Source organism: Ostrea edulis, chromosome 10 (assembly GCF_947568905.1).
Source record: "Ostrea edulis chromosome 10, xbOstEdul1.1, whole genome shotgun sequence".
Taxonomy (NCBI): domain Eukaryota; kingdom Metazoa; phylum Mollusca; class Bivalvia; order Ostreida; family Ostreidae; genus Ostrea; species Ostrea edulis.
The window spans coordinates 16013888-16037853 of NC_079173.1; the positions used below are offsets into that span (position 1 = coordinate 16013888).

General features: G+C 34.8%; 1 protein-coding gene across 1 annotated transcript in view; it reads left to right on the forward strand.

The window, feature by feature from the left end:
* LOC125667499 (ceramide synthase 5-like) overlaps nt 1-23966 on the forward strand; it is a 41956-nt gene that overhangs the window by 7158 nt on the left and 10832 nt on the right. Inside the window, exons 2-9 of the mRNA XM_048901028.2 lie at nt 1843-1966; nt 5015-5121; nt 7379-7436; nt 11044-11094; nt 13623-13715; nt 17463-17591; nt 19198-19304; nt 22102-22258. Of these exons, the coding sequence (XP_048756985.1) occupies nt 1843-1966; nt 5015-5121; nt 7379-7436; nt 11044-11094; nt 13623-13715; nt 17463-17591; nt 19198-19304; nt 22102-22258 (826 nt within the window). The remainder of the gene's footprint in view (nt 1-1842; nt 1967-5014; nt 5122-7378; nt 7437-11043; nt 11095-13622; nt 13716-17462; nt 17592-19197; nt 19305-22101; nt 22259-23966) is intronic.

Consider the following 23966-nt stretch of genomic DNA (forward strand, 5'->3'; position numbering starts at 1 on the left):
ATGTACATGTACATGTGTAGTGTGTTTCATGTACATGTGTAGTGCGTTTCATGTACATGTGTCAACTCCTGTGGTAACTAGCAGATAGAAGGTTACTTTTCACTAGTCAGCAGCGAAATGTATTTGTAGAATATAGCAGATCAGCAAAAAATGTTTGATGGGAATTATTGCATTGTCTCAATTAACATTTCTAATCTCTGTTCATTAACAAAATTGTATACAATGAAGAAAACACTTGAAATTTATAAATAACTAAAAAAAATTTTTTAGAAGTGATTTTATTTGCTTACAAAAAAGTTCACTCTGATCCCAAATGGGATGCTGTTAGATCTTTGTGTAATGACTAAATTGAAGGGTATAATTATGATTTAAAGATTAAATAAAAATTTAGAATTTTTGTCTCACTTCATTATGATGTCATGATTAAATGATTCGTCACTTTGCTCTATCATGACACCACAATTAAACTGTAGTAGTAGTTGTAGTTTTAGTTTTATTCAGGCAGAACAATCATTTTTGTATAAAACATCATCAAAATATAAATAAATACAAATGTCAATTGTATAAAACTTGGCATACCAGATGTTAACACAGTCATTGTATCACAGTATTGTCATCACATACAATATAGTATCACAGCTCCATTATGTACTTATATCACAGTCTACCTAGGATAACCCATTAGAGCAAAAATATTGCTAATTTGCATATGATTTCTCATGACATTGATGTTTTTCATCAAAAACACAAAGAAATGAAACATCAATTTGAATGCAGAAGTTATATGAACGAAGAAAGTGCAATATATTGACGAATATTAGAAATCCTCAACTACCAATCAACATGATTTTTAAGGGATGATAAAACCCATTCTAATGGTTTTGTAATCTGCATTTTGATTGGCTTTCAGGGATCGACATTAACGGTTGTCCGATTGCCTGAGGCAAGTGAAAACCCAGTTCGGACAAGTGAAACTCAATACACGCTTGCCCGATGGGGCAAGTGATATTTTTAGTAGGAAATGTGATTATTATAATAATTGTGTTAAGCTTGATGAATACAAAATATTAGAAAGTAAAACCCAACTTCATATAGTGTTGTTTTCTCTACCGAATCATCAGATTACAGCAAAGGCCCATTCTAGTACATCGTACTGTATCACCAATTGACAGAGAGAGATAATTAAGATAATTAGAATTACTGGTTGACAGGCTTTTTAGAGTCTAAAATATTTCAGACAACTAAGTTTTTCATTCGGACAAGTAAAACTTTTGAGTTCACTTGCCCAAAGGGCAAGTAAGAAGAAAAGTTAATGTATATCCCAGCTGGCTTATGCACTGAGGTTTGAGGCAGTTAATTTTAAAAGGAGCATTACCGAAATAGAAAGTTTTTGATTGTGACATCAAAATACATACATGTAACATCGAGCATTAACATTTCGTGAATATGTTTTATGTTACCAAAAGCAAAAAAAAAACAAAACAAAAAAACCTCAACAAAATAAGACATAAATGTCAAACAAACTATAAAAAGGGGAATATAATTATCTTCTCATTTGTTACATGCAACTGTGAAATTTAATGCAGATTTAATTGTCATAAGGATCCGTTTTAGCATATCCACTAATGTGTCACTGGTTAATGCTCAATTTGCGACCGTTAAATCAGAATTAATGTTTGCAAATAACAAATGAGAAGACAGTTTTTCCTTTCTTGTTATCCAGAATCTTTGTTTTCCACAGACCAATGTTTTAGGACAAGCATTTTATGTATTAAGGTTTGTAGATGGTTTTGATTTTAATTTTTTTTGTACTCTCATTTGTTTTGTGTTTTTATTTTGCAGGCTGATTGTGATACCATTGGCTAAATGCCTGGGAGTTAAAGTTAGAAAACATCTGCATCTCGCAAAAGTCCCCGAGTTAGAACAACTTTACAGGTCAAAGAAAACTGACGCTAAATCCATCAAGGTAAAGCTAGACATGTAAAAAGTGTCACATGCTTATCTATATTACCTTTATTGGATCCTCAAATAGAGAGAAAGGGGGGGCATGTTTTTTTTTTATAGTTTTTTTAGGTAGAAAGTCATTTTTTACTTAATCAGTTATCCCACTCTTTGTTTCTTTATCTTAAAAACAAAAGTGTAAAACTTTGATATTTTTGACAATGTCAGCGACTATCATTAAAAGTACATATATTTTGTACTAACATCATGTGACCATGTATTCTGTACTAACATAATGTGACCATGTATTCTGTACTAACATCATGTGACCATGAATTCTGTACTAACATCATGTGACCATGCATTCTGTACTAACATCATGTGACCATGTATTCTGTACTAACATCATGTGACCATGCATGTATTCTGTACTAACATCATGTGACCATGTATTCTGTACTAGCATCATGTGACCATGTATTCTGTACTAACATCATGTGACCATGTATTCTGTACTAACATCATGTGACCATGTATTCTGTACTAACATCATGTGACCATGTATTCTGTACTAACATCATGTGACCATGAATTCTGTACTAACATCATGTGACCATGTATTCTGTACCAACATTATGTGACCATGTATTCTGTAACATCATGTGAACATGTATTCTGTACTAACATTATGTGACCATGTATTCTGTACCAACATCATGTGAACATATATTCTGTAACATCATGTGAACATCAGTGCTCGAGCGAATTTTTTTCAAAAATGGCGAAAAAAAATTGAAAGTGGCGAAAATCCCTTTTTGCAATAAATTGTATTTTTAATCCTTTGTCAGTGACACATTATCGCCTGTTTGTTTATGCAGTCAAAATCTGTTTATTCAGTCAACGCGTGCGACCGGAAATCTCGCGTCGCTCCAGTGCGCACAGAGCTGGTCACAGCCTCAGGTAATTTATGGCTGCAAAAAAGTCTGTGATTATGTAATAAAGTACATTGGACAGCTGTTTACCCTGCTGTGGTCAATTGTTTAACATCTAAAGTCTTATTCATTATCGTGTTATCATCTCCACATTAATGTCAATTCTTAACCAGAGAACCGACCAGTAATTAAATTGGCCGTATTATTGTGTATAATGTATATCTGAATACATCAATTGTTTGTTTTTGCGGCCAAACTCGTTGATTACAAGATTTTGATGTGTTTGATTTTAGTTCGAATATTTCATAAACAATGCGGTCGGTCACCATTGATATGGACATAGCAATTTTAATAAATAATTTTCTTTGAAGTTCGGTGCGCAACAGTATAAAATGCTAATCTCATAAGACTATGCATCCCATTCTATTTTGATACTAAACTTGTAGCTTCTGACCCTAGTCAGTCTAAAATTAAAAAAATATTTATGTTTGGCTTTACAGTCAACCCCACCTCCTCAAACATCTGATTCTGTCCAAATTGCAAAATCTTCCATACAAAAACGGAAATTTAATAGGGAATGGTTGAGATACGACTCTAAATTGGATTTGATGTTTTGTGACATCTGCATTTCGGCCAATGTACACAAAGTTTTCACTGAGGGGTGCAGCATCATGAAGTTTATATTTATATGATTTATTATCTGAATTTTGATTTTCCATAATAGAATTTATCAAACAAATCAACTTCTTATTATTTCAGAAAGAAGTGTTTAGGTATGGTAGCTGGATATGATTAAGTAATGTAACTGATTCAAAATGCTAAAATAAGTGTAATGAATAAAATAATATATAATATGATAGAAATAATTGTAAAGCATGTGATTATTTGTGCCGCGCCACTCCCCGAAAAAGTGGTGAAAGGGAATTCTGGTCCAGTGGGAGCACTGGTGAACATGTATTCTGTACTAACATCATGTGACCATGTATTCTGTACTAACATCATGTGACCATGTATTCTGTACTAACATCATGTGACCATGTATTCTGTACTAACATCATGTGACCATGTATTCTGTACTAACATTATGTGACCATATATTCTGTACTAACATCATGTGAACATGTATTCTGTACAACATCAAGTGAACACGTATTCTGTACTAACATCATGTGAACATGTATTCTGTACTAACATCATGTGAACATGTATACTGTAACATTATGTGACCATGTATTCTGTACTAACATCATGTGAACATGTATACTGTAACATTATGTGACCATGTATTCTGTACTAACATAAGAAAATCGCACATAAATTGACAAGATTCTAATTTCAACAGATTAAAAAACTGCAGCTGCTTTATAAATATATATGAATTAATTGTGAATTTCAAGGAAATCATTGTATAATAACATACAACAGAGAAATACTAGCATAGGAGTTATTTACATTTGTAACATTATATAGATCATGGATTATACCTATAGAAAATGTCAAACTTTTCATTATCAAATTATTTACCAGATTATAATACCTAGTGAATAAAATTCCTTCCAAAAGATATATTTCTATCATGCACAAATTTTTTAATTTTCAAAATTTTAAATTAATGAAATAAAGATTTTGCAAAAGCTGTGATGTCACACAGGGTGCAATTACTTTAAATGGATTTTCTTGTCCCTGGATTTTTGCATTTGATGTCAATCACTTATCTGCTCATTTATAGACATTTATATGGCATGCAAAGGGGTGGAGTGGGGTGGACAGGAGGTGATTTTTATACCTATTTCTTCCATTTTCCTCCTCCTTTCTTCCCCTCCCCTTTCCTATTTCTCTCTTTCTCTCATTCTGTCTCTTTCTCTCTCATTCTATCTCTTTCTCTCATTCTCTCTCCCTCCCCTCTCTCTCACTCTTTCTCCCTCTGACTCTTTCTCTCACTCGTTCTTTTTCTCTCAATCTCTCTCCCTCCCTTCTCATTCTCCCTCCTCTCTCTCTCATTCTCTCTCTTTCTCTCTCTCTTCTCCTGCTTTTTCCTCCTAACATTTGATATTGACAGTGATCACTGATGCTTTAGGGGGCAGTTCATGTTCTTTGGGAAACATACTTTGAATTTGCTTAATAAATATTTCTTTCAACAGGAGGTAGTGAAAAAGACAGATTTATCTGAAAGACAGGTTGACCGATGGCTTCGAAGGCGGGGCAAATTGGATACTCCAAGTACCATGCAGAAATTCACAGAGTGCAGGTACATGTATATAATTATAGATAAAAATCTATCAATTGAATCTTTGGCTTGTTTCTTACAAGAAATGAATCCCAACTTTGGTAGAACTGGAAAAGAAAAATCTTCAATGGGAGTAAAAGTTGACAGTCTGGAAATAACAGAAAATGAATATTGTCAAAAAATGGGAAGGGGGGGGGGGTGTGGGGTTATTTATAATCTGTATCACAGGATTTGACACTAAGGCACGTCCGACCGTTCGAGTCTACTAAATGATAGGTCCGGTCGGGTAAAATGTTGATTTACTAGTCCGACTGGTTGTGTTAAAAACATTAAAGAGACACTACAGCTCATTTTCCACACTTTAATAAAGTGTTTTTTAAAACATGTATTGATAAAATGATAAAATTCATATCGATACTGACAATTTTGAACAATTGGGATGCATCAATTTACTCTCAACTGCGCTTTGAAGATCGTTCGGAATTCAAAGGTTTCTTCATTCTGACTCGGACTTTTGAATGCTTATTTACATCATGTGGTTTTGAATGACAGCAAAGGTGTTGTGTAGGAAATTATTTAAATTCCCCTTCAAGGAGGTCCACACTCAACTCACCTTTCAAGTATAAGAGTATTCCCTGCTCCTTAAAATAAGTAATTATATCAATCATTATTTCAACAGAAACCCTTCCATGTTCCCATTGACCGATGTTTTTACAACTAACACGTGTCGTGTTCAGATAAAAATAGCACTTACTTTTAAAAGTAGTGTCTTCGCAGCTAATCTCAATGGCAGATTTAGGGGGGGGGGGGGGGGGGGGCAGGATCCCCCCTCCCTCCTTTTTACGCCACAGATTTTGAATGAAAATCCAAATTTTGCACCAGAATGGCCGATTACTGTGGCTAATCTTTGACTTTCACACCCCCTTCGGAAATCCTAGATCCGCCACTGAGTTACATGGGTTTCTCCGAACTCTTTGTTTTCCAACGGTCAAACTGATACCATGGTAAATTTTATTTCACGTATGAGTTTTATCTCATTCTATTTTTACCTCTTTTCTCACAGAATCTGTCAAAATTCTAGATCTATCAACTACACTTTCTCTCACTGGACGACATGCTGCACTGTTTACTGTCTATGTGCATGCGTCTGAAGACTGAAAGGAGGAGACTCGATATTTTTTGTATAGGCCATCAAAAAGTATTAATTTTTACGTTAAAACGATAATTTTTAACTTTAGATAAGTGTTATTTTCGCAAAGTTCATACTTTCAACAATGCAACAAAAATTGAGAAAGCGCTAGGAAAATTGTCATTTCATGATTTTTGCGCAAAATGAGCTGTAGTGTCTCTTTAAGAAGAAACTTTACTTTAAACCGTAAGATATTTTATTCTTAACTTAAAGACAATAACTGTAAAGAGTTTGCAAGCAATCTTGAACCGTGTGATGGAATAATCTCTATTTTTAGTTCTAATAAATAAGTCGTGGTCGGAAGTGATGTTTTACGACATCTACTCGATGTTAATTTTAAACAGTTTATTTAAATTGACGTAATAAAGTGTTATCAAGTCAATAAATTACGTCGTAAAGAGCTATTTATCGGTGTTGACATATGTGCGGGAATGTCTCCATATTTAAATACGACTTCTCGTCCTCAAGGAAAGACGTCCCAGGGGAAAAAAGAAAAGGTTAGGAAGAAACAAAGCAGGGGCTATGAAATATAAATTAAATAAAAAGCCGGTTGAGGTCATTTTATACTAAATAGACTAAAGAATATCCATGCCGGGTAGAATTTAAAGAAACAGAAAACGTGTTTGAAAATCAAATGGAATGTCGAGACTTCAGATATTTTGAGACAATTAAATACGTTTTGGTTCAAACTTAACGTTTGTCATTTAAATGAAGTATTTAAATATGGAGAAACTATCAGGTTTTTTTCAGAAAAGTTGGTCAGGGCTTGTGGATATAAAGTCGTGTCTAGTAAAAATCATTTGAAGTAGCCCGACTGGTCTAGTGCTCAAAAAAGTAAATGTCAAACTCTGGTATCACTAAATATCTTATGGGTTTATTTAATATAATCTGCATCACTAAATATCTTATGGGTTTATTTAATATAATCTGCATCACTATATATCTTATGGGTTTATTTAGTATAATCTATCACTATAAATATCTTGCAGGTTTTTTATAATCTGTATGATTATCAATTAAATCCACAATATATTTGATATCATGTTACAAGTTTATTCATAATCTGTATTACTGAATATTTTGTTTCAGCTACCATTTCCTGTTCTACTGTGCAATGTTTTTCTATGGGCTGTACGCACTGTGGGATGTAAGTATGGGCTGTGCATACTGTGGGGTGTAAATATGGGCTGTACACACTGTGGGTGTAAGTATGGGTTATGCATATTGTGGGTGTAAGTATGGGCTGTACACACTGTGGGATGTAAGTATGGGTTGTACATATTGTGGGTTGTAAGTATGGGCTGTACATATTGTGGGTTGTAAGTATGGGCTGTACATATTGTGGGTTGTAAGTATGGGCTGTACATATTGTGGGATGTAAGTATGGGCTGTACATATTGTGGGTTGTAAGTATGGGCTGTACATATTGTGGATGTGAGTATTCTTTAGATTAGTGTAAGGATAGTATATGAATCTGTGGTCAGGTGCTTTACAAACTGAGCTATCTGGCCACCGGCGCTCGAATCCGCCTGACCGCTTTATTACACCCTCCTGTCAATGCTCTTAAAGAGATCCCCCCGCTCAGATTCTGGACTTTCACCTGCAAGTCCAGGGGTGGTCAACAGCTTCATAGTTTATTGGAAGTATAATCATTAAGAAACTTAATTGATTTAAATCATAGTATGCATTTTATATCATTTTGTAAAATGAGATTTGGAGAGAAGTTGTTAATCTCACTAGTTTATGTGACTGTTCACCAGATATTTGATCTACTCTCAACTTTGATTTGTGGCAAGCATTATTACGATCTTTAATGTAGGGGTAGATAACGTTTTTAAGGAAAGCCCTGGAGTGTTTGGGTGGAATTTGCCACTGTGGGTGGGATTTGCCACTGTGGGTAGGATTTTCCACTGTGGGTGGGATTTGCCACTGTGGGTGGGATTTGCCACTGTGGGTAGGATTTGCCACTGTGGGTGGGATTTGCCACTGTGGGTGGGATTTGCCACTGTGGGTGGGATTTGCCACTGTGGGTGGGATTTGCCACTGTGGGTAGGATTTGCCACTGTGGGTGAGATTTGCCACTGTGGGTGAGATTTGCCTAATGTAGAGGTACAGTGGAGCCTCTGTAATCCGGACGCTTCAGCTTCTGGACGATTTTTCAAGGGAACGGAATTTTTATACATTATTTTGCATCATTAATCCGGAAATTCGCGTTCCGAATCCGGACGGTCACTTTTTACTACAAAACGTTATAATGCATTGAAAATTGTACCGTTAATCCGGACGGTAATTTTGTTTAGGGAAGGTCTGTGTTGGACAATTTTATCAAGGCGTAAATTATAAAGAAAACAAGCCAAACTATCTAATTGAAGCCATTACCTGTACCCTGTTAACACCTCCCTATAATTAGGTGGTGTGTGATGATATGTCAGTTAGATAGCACGTGCCGATCGAGATATTGTATTGCCAATTTTCGCACATATGATCTTTATTGCATGTAATGTTGATTTTGGTAAAAAAATCTGTAGCATATTATTTTATAGTCTTGATCAATAGCCTAATGGTATTAATAAATTAAATATCATGCCGTAATGATAATTAAATTTTGCATGTACCCATAATGTTAGTTTCACCTGAGTTTTGTTCCGTTATTATCGCATCGTGAAAATAATAGGTGCGCATGGCTAGATCAAAGCAGTAGTAGGTCTTGATATTACGAGCTTAACTGATTTTCTTCTCCCGATATTATTTTGGATAATTATAGAATAAGAAATATAAACTCTGGCGGATTGAATTTTGGTTAAAGAATGTTGTCAACTGACATGATAATCACAAAATTCTTATATCAACTTTGGACGGTGAAGATTGTTTTAACAGACCGCCGAACCCGTGAATCGATCGTGACAGAAATTACCGGCGTCTTTAAGAATTAAAAGTGTGATGAAATGTTTGAAGTGTAAATGATTATGTTAGTTTCTAATGATTTATTTACTTATAGTTACATAAAGTGCTTCATTATTTCTTTTAGTGCATACGGTACACAGTTTTGTATATTTATTTGTAGGGCTCATATATATGTACAATGTAAGCACAGGCAAATACACTGAACACGTACATTAAATTCTAGTGCTTTAAAATACATGTAAATGTTAACATTATCATAATTTATTTACTAATGCAAATGGTCAAATCCAATGATAGAATGTGTTTAATTCAATACGCATCAATAAAGTAGGCATATAATGGTTACTTATGTAAAGATAGAAAATATGCGATTCAATTATCCGGACGCTTCATTTATCCGGACGATTTTGCTGGGAACCAAAGTGTCCGGATTAACGAGGCTCCACTGTAGTTAACACTTTATAAGGAGAAGCCAGGAGTGTTTGGGTGGGATTTGCCACATGTAGTGGTAGATAACATTTAGTAAGGAGTGTTTGGGTGGGATTTGCCACATGTAGTGGTAGATAACATTTAGTAAGGAGTGTTTGGGTGGGATTTGCCACATGTAGTGGTAGATAACATTTAGTAAGGAGTGTTTGGGTGGGATTTGCCACATGTAGTGGTAGATAACATTTAGTAAGGAGTGTTTGGGTGGGATTTGCCACATGTAGTGGTAGATAACATTTAGTAAGGAGTGTTTGGGTGGGATTTGCCACATGTAGTGGTAGATAACATTTAGTAAGGAGTGTTTGGGTGGGATTTGCCACATGTAGTGGTAGATAACATTTAGTAAGGAGTGTTTGGGTGGGATTTGCCACATGTAGTGGTAGATAACATTTAGTAAGGAGTGTTTGGGTGGGATTTGCCACATGTAGTGGTAGATAACATTTAGTAAGGAGTGTTTGGGTGGGATTTGCCACATGTAGTGGTAGATAACATTTAGTAAGGAGTGTTTGGGTGGGATTTGCCACATGTAGTGGTAGATAACATTTAGTAAGGAGTGTTTGGGTGGGATTTGCCACATGTAGTGGTAGATAACATTTAGTAAGGAGTGTTTGGGTGGGATTTGCCACATGTAGTGGTAGATAACATTTAGTAAGGAGTGTTTGGGTGGGATTTGCCACATGTAGTGGTAGATAACATTTAGTAAGGAGTGTTTGGGTGGGATTTGCCACATGTAGTGGTAGATAACATTTAGTAAGGAGTGTTTGGGTGGGATTTGCCACATGTAGTGGTAGATAACATTTAGTAAGGAGTGTTTGGGTGGGATTTGCCACATGTAGTGGTAGATAACATTTAGTAAGGAGTGTTTGGGTGGGATTTGCCACATGTAGTGGTAGATAACATTTAGTAAGGAGTGTTTGGGTGGGATTTGCCACATGTAGTGGTAGATAACATTTAGTAAGGAGTGTTTGGGTGGGATTTGCCACATGTAGTGGTAGATAACATTTAGTAAGGAGTGTTTGGGTGGGATTTGCCACATGTAGTGGTAGATAACATTTAGTAAGGAGTGTTTGGGTGGGATTTGCCACATGTAGTGGTAGATAACATTTAGTAAGGAGTGTTTGGGTGGGATTTGCCACTGTGGGTGGGATTTACCACTTTGGGTGGGATTTACCACTTTGGGTGGGATTTGCCACTGTGGGTGGGATTTACCACTTTGGGTGGGATTTGCTACATGTAATGGTAGATAACACTTTGTAAGGAGAGCCCAGGTGTGTTCGGGTGGGATTTGATACATTGGGTGGGATATGTGACATATTGATTACATAATGTTTTACAAATATGAAGATGGTTTTTTTATCCTTTAGAAATCTTGGTTTTGGGAGACTAAATACTGCTGGATTGACTGGCCAAAACAGGTATGACAGTTTTGTTTATTTCACATCAATATATTTACAGGCCTGTTACATGTCTGCATGTCTTTTCATTTGATTCTTCCAAAATATAGATTTCTACTATGCACACAGTTTAGAATTAGATAAGGATTTTGTAAAAGCCTACAGTATGATGTCACATGAGCTACCTTATGTTCATTAACAGTGATGTTCTGGGGTGTGTGTTTAATGTGCATTGAATTAGTAGTGTTTGGTTACATGCATCTCAGTATAGAAAAAATACTAATATAAAACTGGGTATTTTAGCAAAGTGCAAAATTAGCAAATTTCTTTTTACAAAAATGAAGTATTTTCCTATTAGTAAGATGATATTGTAGGCTCTCCATTACCTAACATATGCTACCAGGATAAAATTAAAACATGTACAGAATATCAAAAATGTCAAATTTTCAAAATCCATTTAATTATTATTATTATGTTATTCATTTATAAAGCGCAAAATTATGTATAGTTTCTATGTGCTGTACAATGTTTGTGCTAATGATCAATGACAATATACCAATAAAAGACCTGCAAAAGCTATAAAGTAAATGATAAAACAATAGAAAGACTTTAAAGAAATTGATAATTCGAACATTAATTTTGCAATGTTCAAAAACACCTTGCATCTGGAAGGCAAGTACCTGTATTCTGAGAGCAGTGACTTCTAATACGCCAGTTTCGATATACAAACTCTTCTGTATAGGAGGTACATTTAGTGGAACTTTGAATGCCTAAGTGGGACAGAGTGGATATACAGCCAACGAGGAAGACGATGAAATGTATTAAAAGCGGCTTCTCTTTAAATATGTAAATGTGGGAAATACTAAATCCTATCGAAAGAAATGTTTTACCGAAGTGGAAACATACAAACAATGTCATATTTGCAAGAAATATCTTGGATATGGTACTTATGACAAACAAAATAACGTGATAGGATAAGAATTCTATGTATTTAATTACTTCCTAAATACTTATCACTTACTTAGTTTGTGTATCAGTCGAATTCGGGTTATTAAACAGCGTATGAGAAACTTACTGAGTACATTCACTTACGCTGTGATGAATATCTGTGTTACTCCCACGTGTGAACAAATTCTTTAGTGCCTTACTATGTACGAGAGTTCTCCAAAGGGAAATAACTCGGACGTATCTCGAAACCGGCGTATTACTAGTGTTATGTATTGTGACAATAGTCACCGACTATCAAATAATTGTCACTGAAGGCCGCACACAGCAACAGTCGATTATAAATTTCTAATATCGATTGTCACTGACTATTCTGGAAATAATTTAGTTAATGGAGCCTGTAGAAGTTTTAGTATTATCAAGGGACGTAACTCTAATTTGTGTAATAATGGCTGGGGAAGACGATGCAGGTTTGTTTCCAACTTTCCATACTCTTGGACAGCCAAGTCGAAAGTATGGACATTTTTCAATTCAGGAAAAAGGGTGAAGGGTTACTTAATTAGCAACAGTAATCTACATTTGCAAGTATTGCCAGGAGTCGAATGTGAATTAAGGGAAGTTCGAGGTACCTATGTCCTGAAACCAGTCACTGAACAATTTGATACGTTTAACTTTTATTTTATTTAGGAGATACTAACCTCCAATTTCATATTGGAAAAATATCATCCTCATGAAACTGCAGTTCAGAGGACAGCAAAAAATTGAAATGTCCAAAATTTTAAAAATTGTTGGATGATCGATGTACATGATGTAAATGAGAGAAAATGTGTCAATGTAATATAGAAGGGCTAAAAAAATCAAACGGAAGATTTCAGTTTGAGCTTGCTGCAGTGCTGAAAAAAGTAACAAAGTATCTTCCGTACATTATCAATTTTAGCATAGAGGTATTTTGGTATTCCTGTCTCTTCTGTCCATAGTGAATTTTTAGTCTGGCTGGAAATATTGTTAAAAGGTCCATATGAAATCAATCACTTGTTCATTCACTCATAGATTAATGAAAATGGATCAGTATTGGAATGAGTGAATCAATTAGTGTTGATAAACATTCATCAGGAGTTGATTATTGTGTAAAATTCTGCGTTTGTTCACTGATTCAATAAATTTATTAAACGTAATGGTATAAGGACATTTGATTTTTGTCTATATTCATTAGAATATATTTATTATGTTATAGTGTACATGTATTTTGTTTAATACAACCGTAAATGGAAGTTCAAAATATTGATTATGTAGTTGATTGTATGCCGCCGATTCGATAATCGATTATAACTTTGATCCGATACCTAATCGATTGTATGCTGCTGATTCGATAATCGATTGTAAGTTTGTTCTGATATCTAATCGATTGTATGCCACCGATTCGATAATCGATTGTAAGTTTGATCCAATACTAATTGATTGTATGCTGCCGATTCGATAATTGATTGTAACATTGATCCAATATCTAATCGATTGTATGCCGCGAATTTCAAATATACATATACATACTGATGCTATACTTCAGACCTAAACTTCAGTGTCTGGTGTAAATTGGTTTCTTGCAGAGTGTGTCCTCGGACGTGTATTGGTACTACATGATAGAGCTCGGTTTCTATTGGAGTCTGACTTTCACCTTGTTGATTGACCACAAACGCAAGGTAAATAAACCACAGTTATCTCTCTTGATTCTTCAAACGATTACCTCAAATAAACCACAGTTATCTCTCTTGATTCATCAAACGATAACCACAAATAAACAACAGTTATCTATCTTGATTCATTGACCTGGCGGATTGAACACCAATATTAAGTAAATGAACCACAGTGTTGTCTCTCTTGGTTCAATGACCTTCACCTTGTTGGCTAACAATGAGTATAAGGTTAAAGGTTAAAATTGTAAAGGGGCAAGGACTTGATTTTTGATAGTTTGAAGTTAACCTTTTTTATATGCCCATCATATTATGTTGCGGCGCTGTTCATCCTGTGTCTGTCCCAGGTCATGTTTTCTAGAATTTTTTCTGTAACGGACGCATATGCAGCGTTGAAATTTGGTCACAATTTCTCACTTAAGAAGCATAAAAGTTAGTTTGCATTTCCTTTGGATTGGTGCACCATAATTAACCTACATGTACTATAGGGCTAAAAGTAGGTCAAACAGTTTTCCAGACTTTTTTTTGTTACGAATACAGATATTGCCTCGAAATTAAACCACAAGCTTCCTCTCAGAGAAATACAGATTCCGGTTGCATTTCAGCTTAATTGATGGACCTCAACCTACTTTAAGTCTAAAAGTAGGTCAAATAGCTTCCTGGACTGTTTCTCATAATGAATACAGATATTGCACAGAAATTTGTCATCACTATCCAATGGGAGTATGATGTACCATGTTGGGTACTCTTGTTGTTGTAGAAATAAAGACCTTTCATGAATAAGTGGATTAATAATAGTTCTACAAACGATACACTTCGTATTTGCATAAAACTTGGCTCCAAAATCGTGTTTGTAAACAGGGTATTTTTTATATCTTCAGTGAGACAAATGTGTAGTCATTTCACAGGACTGTAAAGAAATGCTTGTAATCAGTCTACAAACCACTTGCAGTATGTCAAAAGCATTCACCATTTCAACATGGTTAATCATCATCATCATCATCGTCCATTTTGATTATCCAGGCCAAATTAATCCTTTTGCAAAGGTGAGGCCTGGCTCTCCTGTCGAGGTCGAAGTTTGTTTTTCCATATTTGGCGATCCAGTGGATTGATCCTATCCAATCCTGTAGACCCTAGGTCTCATTTTACTATCTCATCTCATGTCAGCTTTGGTCTATCTGGTTAATGATATATCAATTTAGGGTGCAGCAAGCCAGTTACCTGGAAGGGAGCCCACTGCTGTGGAAGATGCACCTAATCTTGCATGTTAATCAAAATGCCGATGATGATGGTGCATGTACAAAGAAAGAAAAACCTGAAAATTTTTATCATAAAAGCCTTTATTACCGAACCTGTCGCCTTGAGCACCATGTTGATTGTTAGTCATGTAATACGTAAACATAATCAGGGCCTGCACCTTGTTTTGGAAATGCTTGTTGGAAAGTTTTACACATACTAATTAAAAGTCTTAATTGTCCATGCTTCATTAAGGTGTTAAAAGAAAGATGCCTGTGATATTTTACAGGACTTAATATAGAGATTCAATAGACATGACTGTGTGTTATTTTACAAGACATCAAGGAGAGTAGTTTACGAGACAACAATGAGAGTATTATTTTACGAGACATCAAGGAGAATATTACCGTATATATTCGCCTATATGTCGATTTTTGTGAGTTGAAAATTGGTCCAAAACTCTATATCCGACTTATAGGCGAGTCCTAAGATTAGCATTTTTCTGGATATGCAGCATAAATTAATGTAGAGTATTTTTTACACAACTTCGTACTCCAATGATTATCATGATTGACTTTGACTGGACATATTATATTATTCATGTATTCTAAGATTATATGCATAAAGTACAAGTATTTACATATTTTTTAATGATTTTATTCATCTTAGGTGTATATCATTGAAATTGATTTGTTAAAAAAAATAAATATCAGCGCATTTCACAAAATATTATTTGAAACAGGGTTGAAACAGAGGTGAAAAAGTTAGAAATTATTGTCAACTGATTCTTGAAAAAAGTTATAGTACTGTGGGTTAATGGCAAATCCCTCCAAAATAGCCTACAAAATATACAACCGACTTACATATAGGCGAGTATATACGGTATTTTATGAGACATCAAGGAGAGTATTATTTTACAGGACTTTAAGGAGAGTATTATTTTACAGGACTTTAAGGAGAGTATTAATTAGACTGTATGACAATTATTAGAATGGGAAACCTAGATGAATTCAAAAGAAACTATACTGTATTTTACAGACTGTCCTGGAAATATCATGCAATAAATAATGTCTTCAGTGTTATTTAGAAGTATACTTCCTTATTATTTCATTATGCATGCAACTGATAAAGTTGTCTAAACTTAAATGTTTGACAATCTTTACTGTGAAGTTGAGAAGCTAAATCTTGCATCATGTTTTCCACAAGTTATAAGTTTTATATTTCAACTTAAAAATTAGTGAATTCTTATACAGTGAAAATCACTGAAATTGTTTTAAGTCCAATTGACTTGACTTAATTCCTTCTCTCCTCGTGGAGAATAGGGCCATGAACAAGTCCTCTCCATTTAATTCTATCCTGGGCTGATCTTGCTGCCTCTGTCCATGACCCAAAACCTAGTTCTTTCCTCTCTCTTTCTATTGTTCTTCTCCACGTTTCCTTCGGTCTTCCTCTCTTTCTTTTTCCTTCTGGTGTCCAACTAAGGGCTACATATGGGTGTGTTCTTTTATCCATCCGTAGCACATGTCCAATCCACTGCCATCTGCGTGTTTTTATCATAGTGCTGGTCTTTGCTACTCCTGCTATCTCTCTAACTGCTACATTTGATATTTTCATTGGCCAGTAGATCTTTAAGATTTTCCTAAGACATTTGTACTGGAAGGTATCTACAAGTTTTTCATCCCCTTTTGTCATTTTCCAGGTCTCACTGCCATACAATAACACAGCTATTACATTTGAGCTGAAGAGCTTCATTTTTGTTTTTCTGTTGAGTTGGTTATTGCTCCAGATCTTACGTAGCTTATGGAATGCTACTCTTGCATGGTCAATTCTTCTTCTTATATCTTCATTAGTACCTCCTGTCTTACTTACTGTTGTTTTAAGTCCAATTATAATAGAAAATTAATACATATAAATTCAAAGAATTGGATTAAAAATGATAAGTTAAAAAAAAATACAATTATAATATAATAGTGAAAAATCACTGAAATTTTTTTAAGTCCAATTATAATATAAAATTAATACATATAAATTCAAAGATTTGGATTAAAAATGAATAAGTTTTAAAAAAAAATACAATTTTAACACAGTGAAAATGACTAAGTTTAATTTTGATACAAAAATAATATGCTTGAAAAAAACTAAGTCCCTAAAAATACAAAAATAATATATTGAAAATAATCTAAGTCCAAAATGATACAAAAATAATACCCTTTAAAAAATCAAAGTCAGAATTTAATATAAAAATGAGTTACCCATTTTTTGTGATACAAAAATAATATATTTTTTCTGTATTAATTCAAAAAAGTACAAAAATGACTGTATTAATAATAATAGATTAAAAATATACTTTTATGTATTATTTTTCGATATGGGATTATTTTACAGGACTTCAAGGAAAGTATTATTTTACAGGACTTTAAGGAGAGTATTATTTTACAGGACTTCAAGGAGAGTATTATTTTACAGGACTTTAAGGAGAATATTATTTTACAGGATTTTAAGGAGAATATTATTTTACAGGATTTTAAGGAGATGGTTGTTCATCATCTTGTGACTATTGCCTTGATGTACTTTTCCTGGATCAGTAATTTTGTCAGGGTGGGGTCCTTGGTGCTGCTAGTACATGATGCAGTGGACTATTGGATGGCTGTAAGTAAGACAGAGATAGAGAAAGAGAGAGAGAGGAAATAGGCTTACAACAGCATTGTTCATATGATTATACAAGAAATATACTCACTGCAGCATAGTTCATATGACTATACAAGAAATATACTCACTACAGCATTGTTCATATGACTATACAAGAAATAGACTCACTGCAACATTGTTCATATGACTATACAAGAAATAGACTCACTACAGCATTGATCATATAAGTATACAAGAAATAGACTCACTACAGCATTGTTCATATGACTATACAAGAAATAGACTCACTACAGCAGTGTTCATATGACTATACAAGAAATAGACTCACTACAGCATTGTCCATATGGCTATACTAGAAACATACTCACTACAGCATTGTTCATATATCAAGAATACAAGAAATATACTCATTGTAGCATTGTTCACATGACTATACAAGAAATAAACTCAGTGCTGCATTGATCATATAAGTATACAAGAAATAGACTCACTACAACATTGTTCACATGACTATACAAGAAATATACTCACTGCAGTTTTGTTCATATGATTATACAAGAAATATACTCACTACAGCATTGTTCATTTGTTTATACAAGAAATAGATTGACAACAGCATTGTTCACAAGATTATACAAGAAATCCTCTCTGTGCAGCAAAAATTGGATGAGTAACTATGACAATAATTGGATGAGTAACTATGACAATATTTATGCAAGTTGAGTAAGTATAATTATGTGAGGCATCAATTTCCTGGTCTCAAAATGAAAAATTATATTACTATAATTACAATCATTGCATTATGAATTCATAATGTTTTATATGATTACACTGCCCATCCCCACCCCCTGAAAAAAATTGTTTTGTAGAATTTAATGAAGAGGATGTTTATTTTTACCTATAATTATTTGATTCTTTGGAATACTGTTACAGTAAATAAATTTAGTTGGATTAAGCCTCAAAATCTAAAGCATCAAATCTCTTGAGAATAAGATTGGAATGCTTTTTAGCTCAAGTGAGCTTTTCTGATCACCTGTTGTCCGTCGTCCATCTGTCTGTCTGTAAACTTGTCACATTTTTTACTTCTCTAGAACCACTGGGCAAATTTCAACCAAACTTGGCAAAAAGCATCCTTGGGTGAACTTTCAAGTTTTTGCAAATGAAGGGGAGATGATCACAAAAATAGGGTGATGTCATTTAAATTTTTACTCAAGAACCACTGGGCCAGAAGAGCTGAAATTTACATGAAAGTTTCCTGACATAGTGCAGATTCAGGTTTGTTAAATCCATGACCCCCGGGAGTAGGTTGGGGCCACAATAGGGGTCAAAGTTTTACGTACGGATATATAAAGAGAAAATCTTTAATTTTGGGCCAATATGACTCAGGTGGGTGATGTGGCCCATGGGTCTCTTATTGTAAATCCCTGTATCTTCATTTTTTATTGCCTTTTGTAAATCCCTGTATCTCCAGTTTTCAATGCCTTTTGTAAGTCCCTGTATCTCCAGTTTTCAATGCTTTTTGTAAGTCCCTGTATCTCTAGTTTTCAATGCTTTTTGTAAGTCCCTGTATCTCCAGTTTTTAATGTATATATTGTATATATTGCAGGCTGCTAAGATGGCTAAGTACTGTAAACAGCAGATGCTCTGTGAGATGTTCTTTGTGGTGTTTGTCGTTGTCTGGATCATTACCAGACTCATCATCTACCCATTCAGGTACGTACACTAGTCATCTACACATTCAGTACACTAGTCATCTACACATCCAGTACACTAGTCATCTACACATTCAGGTACATACACTAGTCATCTACACATTCAGGTACACTAGTCATCTACACATTCAGTACACTAGTCATCTACACATTCAGGTACATACACTAGTCATCTACACATTCAGTACGCTAGTCATCTACACATTCAGTACGCTAGTCATCTACACATTCAGTACACTAGTCATCTACACATTCAGTACGCTAGTCATCTACACATTCAGTACGCTAGTCATCTACACATTCAGTACGCTAGTCATCTACACATTCAGGTACATACACTAGTCATCTACACATTCAGGTACATACACTAGCCATCTACACATTCAGTACACTAGTCATCTACATATTCAGTACACTAGTCATCTACACATTCAGTACACTAGTCATCTACACATTCAGGTACATACACTAGTCATCTACACATTCAGTACGCTAGTCATCTACACATTCAGTACGCTAGTCATCTACACATTCAGTACACTAGTCATCTACACATTCAGGTACATACACTAGTCATCTACACATTCAGGTACATACACTAGTCATCTACACATTCAGTACACTAGTCATCTACACATTCAGTACACTAGTCATCTACACATTCAGTACACTAGTCATCTACACACTCAGTACACTAGTCATCTACCCATTCAGGTACATACACTAGTCATCTACACATTCAGGTACATACACTAGTCATCTACACATTCAGGTACATACACTAGTAATCTACACATTCAGTACACTAGTCATTTACACATTCAGTACACTAGTCATCTACACATTCAGGTACACTAGTCATCTACACAGTCAGTACCCTAGTCATCTACACATTCAGTACACTAGTCATCTACACATTCAGGTACATACACTAGTCATCTACACATTCAGATACATACACTAGTCATCTACACATTCAGTACACTAGTCATCTACACATTCAGTACACTAGTCATCTACACATTCAGGTACATACACTAGTCATCTACACATTCAGTATGCTAGTCATCTACACATTCAGTACACTAGTCATCTACACATTCAGGTACATACACTAGTCATCTACACATTCAGTACACTAGTCATCTACACATTCAGTACACTAGTCATCTACACATTCAGGTACATACACTAGTCATCTACACATTCAGTACACTAGTCATCTACACATTCAGTACCCTAGTCATCTACACATTCAGGTACGTACACTATTCATCTACACATTCAGGTACACTAGTCAATAATATAGAGATCTACAGGTAAATAATTGTGATATCAATATCTTAACCTGAACGAATGACCTATAGCTCAATATTTGTGATATCAATATCTTAACCTGAACAAAGTGATCTATAGGTCAATATTTGTGATGTCAATATCTTAACATGTACGGAGAGATTTACAGGTCAATAATTGTAATGTCAATATTAATATCTCAACCTGTACAGAGTGATCTACGGGTCAATAATTCTATTAACAATAACCTAACCAGAGAGATCTATGGTTTAATTTGTGGGTACAAAGTTATCTGCAGGTCTGCATAATTCCGATACCAATTTATAAATCTACACACTGTGATAATGATCTGCAGGTCAATAATTGTGATATCAATTGCTGTACTGCACAGAGTGATCTGCTGGTCTATATGTATTGTGATATCTATCTTGTACAGAGTGATCTACAGGTCAATATATTGTGATATCTATATTGTACAGAGTGGTCTGCAGGTCAATATATTGTGATATCTATCTCGCACAGAGTGATCCGCAGGTCAATATATTGTGATATCTATCTTGTACAGAGTGATCTGCAGGTCAATATATTGTGATATCTATCTTGTACAGAGTGATCTGCAGGTCAATATATTGTGATATCTATATTGTACAGAGTGATCTGCAGGTCAATACATTGTGATATCTATCTTGCACAGAGTGATCCGCAGGTCAATATATTGTGATATCTATCTTGATGTACAGATTGACCTGCAGGTCAATATATTGCGATATCTATCTTGTACAGAGTGATCTGCAGGTCAATGTATTGTGATATCTATCTTGTACAGTGAAGAGTGATCTGCAGGTCAATATATTGCGATATCTATCTTGCACAGAGTGATCCGCAGGTCAATATATTGTGATATCTATCTTGTGCAGAGTGATCTGCAGGTCAATATATTGTGATATCTATCTTGTACAGAGTGATCTACAGGTCAATACATTGTGTTATTATATACTTTCAATTTCATCTCTTCTTTTTTCTTAAAAAGTTTGCGGGCATATATCACACGATATATGCCCGGAAACATTCCGGCCCGCAAACATTACGTCACAATCAAATTTCTACGCCGTTAATTTTCAAATTTTTCATGTTTTTCATCTTTTACTCAGTTAAACCGATAAAGTTATTGTTAAAAATAAAATTATTGTTAGTTTCTAAATGAAATTGAAAGTATATAATAAAAAGGTTATAGACTTTGTATGGGAAATATGACGACCTCGTTTTTTGTCGCGAACGGACCTCGCAAGCTCGGTCCGTGTACGCGCCAAAAAACTCGGTCGTCATATTTTCCCATACAAAGTCTATAACCTATAAATATCTATCTCGCACAGAGTGATCCGCAGGTCAATATATTGTGATATCTATCTTGCACAGAGTGATCCGCAGGTCAATATATTGTGATATCTATCTTGCACAGAGTGATCCGCAGGTCAATATATTGTGATATCTATCTTGTACAGAGTGATCTACACGGCCAGTATTGAGTATGGCGACTATCTGAACTACTCCCCCGCATTTTACATGTTCAACATTCTCCTGATCGTGCTCCAAATCCTACACATTCTGTGGACATTCATGATCTTCAGAATCATCCTGCAGAAGTTCACCGAAGGAGAGGTAAGAATGCTGTGGAGCTGGATTTCAGTCATCTTCACTAGCCAAGGAGTTTTTGGTCACCATAAAATCGGGAACGAGCCGGGCTGAAAACCCTGGGCTAGTGAAGATGATTTTCAGTATCTTTAAATGACTTGCATGATTTAAAATCAAATCTCATCCTATTTAACTTGAATCTACATGAGATTATGTTGGATTCAATGATAGATGAGATTATGTTGGATTCAATGATACATTAGATTATGTTGGATTCAATGATACACAAGATTATGTTGGATTCAATGATGCATGAGATTATATTTGATTCAATGATACACAAGATTATGTTGGATTCAATGATGCATGAGATTATGTTGGATTCAATGATGCATGAGATTATGATGGATTCAGTGATGCATGAGATTATGTTGGATTCAATGATATAAGAGATTATGTTGGATTTAATGATACAAAGAATGGATTGTATGTGATAACGGCTTTATTTGGCCATTAAAATCAATATTATACTTTGCTTAGGTCACCTGAGTCACTCAGGTGAGGTATTGCTATCTGTTCGTATCTGTCGTCGTCCGTTAATAATGGAACATTTTTAACAGCTTGATAGCTACCATTCCATTTCATTTGAAATTTGGTGTGAAGCATATTTGGGACAAGGGAGACATAAATTGTAAATTTCAGGACTCCTGCATCCCTGGGGCCTAGGGGTGTAGCAAAACTACCTAAAATTTACCAATTTTCAAAAGTTTTCATTTCTTCAACTGCATTTCTTTAAAAAAAAAAAAAACTAAATGCGTAGTCATGTAAAATAGAAATACCTCTACCAAAATTGTAAATTTTATGATCTCTGGGGTAGAGGTTCTGACTTCAGGACAGGGCCAAACTTGGTACAGTTGTATACAGTGTTTATATGTAGTGCATTTACATAATATTCTATTTAACGTTATTGATGCTAAATTGAAACTATATGTAAATAGATATTTAGAAGAAGTAGGTACAACTGTAGCCTGTTACCAAAATTGTAATTTCATGATCTCTGGGGTAGGGGTTTTGGTACCAGGTTAGGGCCAAAATATCATAGTGATTTTTAAAATGTCTTTATCATTTGAAAGACTTCTGCAGTCTTTAAGTTTGTTGATACTGTATAAAAACTAAATGCATATTTAGAAAAAGCAGAAAGGGATGTACCAAAATTGTGAATTTTGCAACCCCAGGGTTCTGACTCTAGGGTCCAAATTAATCATGTTACTACAACACACTTCAACTTCACTATGTTGGTGCATTTGGGAGGTGTGGGAGGGTGAGGCTGGATCGCAATGAGATGGATAGTATTATGGCAGATAATACAGTCACCAATCGGTTAACGATATATAGTTAACCAATCCTACGAATATCAAACAAACAAAAAATTGTGAATTTTGCAACCCCAGGGTTCTGACTCTATGGTGGGTCCAAAATAGTCATTCAGTGTTGTGTAACAGAAGGTAAATTCTCTCATCTGTATGGACACTTAAGGGTGTTTAGTGGTTTAAGAACACATCTTGTTTTATACTGAATATTAGAATTTGATATAGACATGCAGAACAGGAAATTTATTAATATAGATTTCACCCTTAGGGCTAGTGACGCCATAAACTAAAACTCAAGTGACCAATAAGGCCTAGCTCTTATTTCAAATTTAAGTGTGTTATGTGGATAAATTGTAATGCTGCTC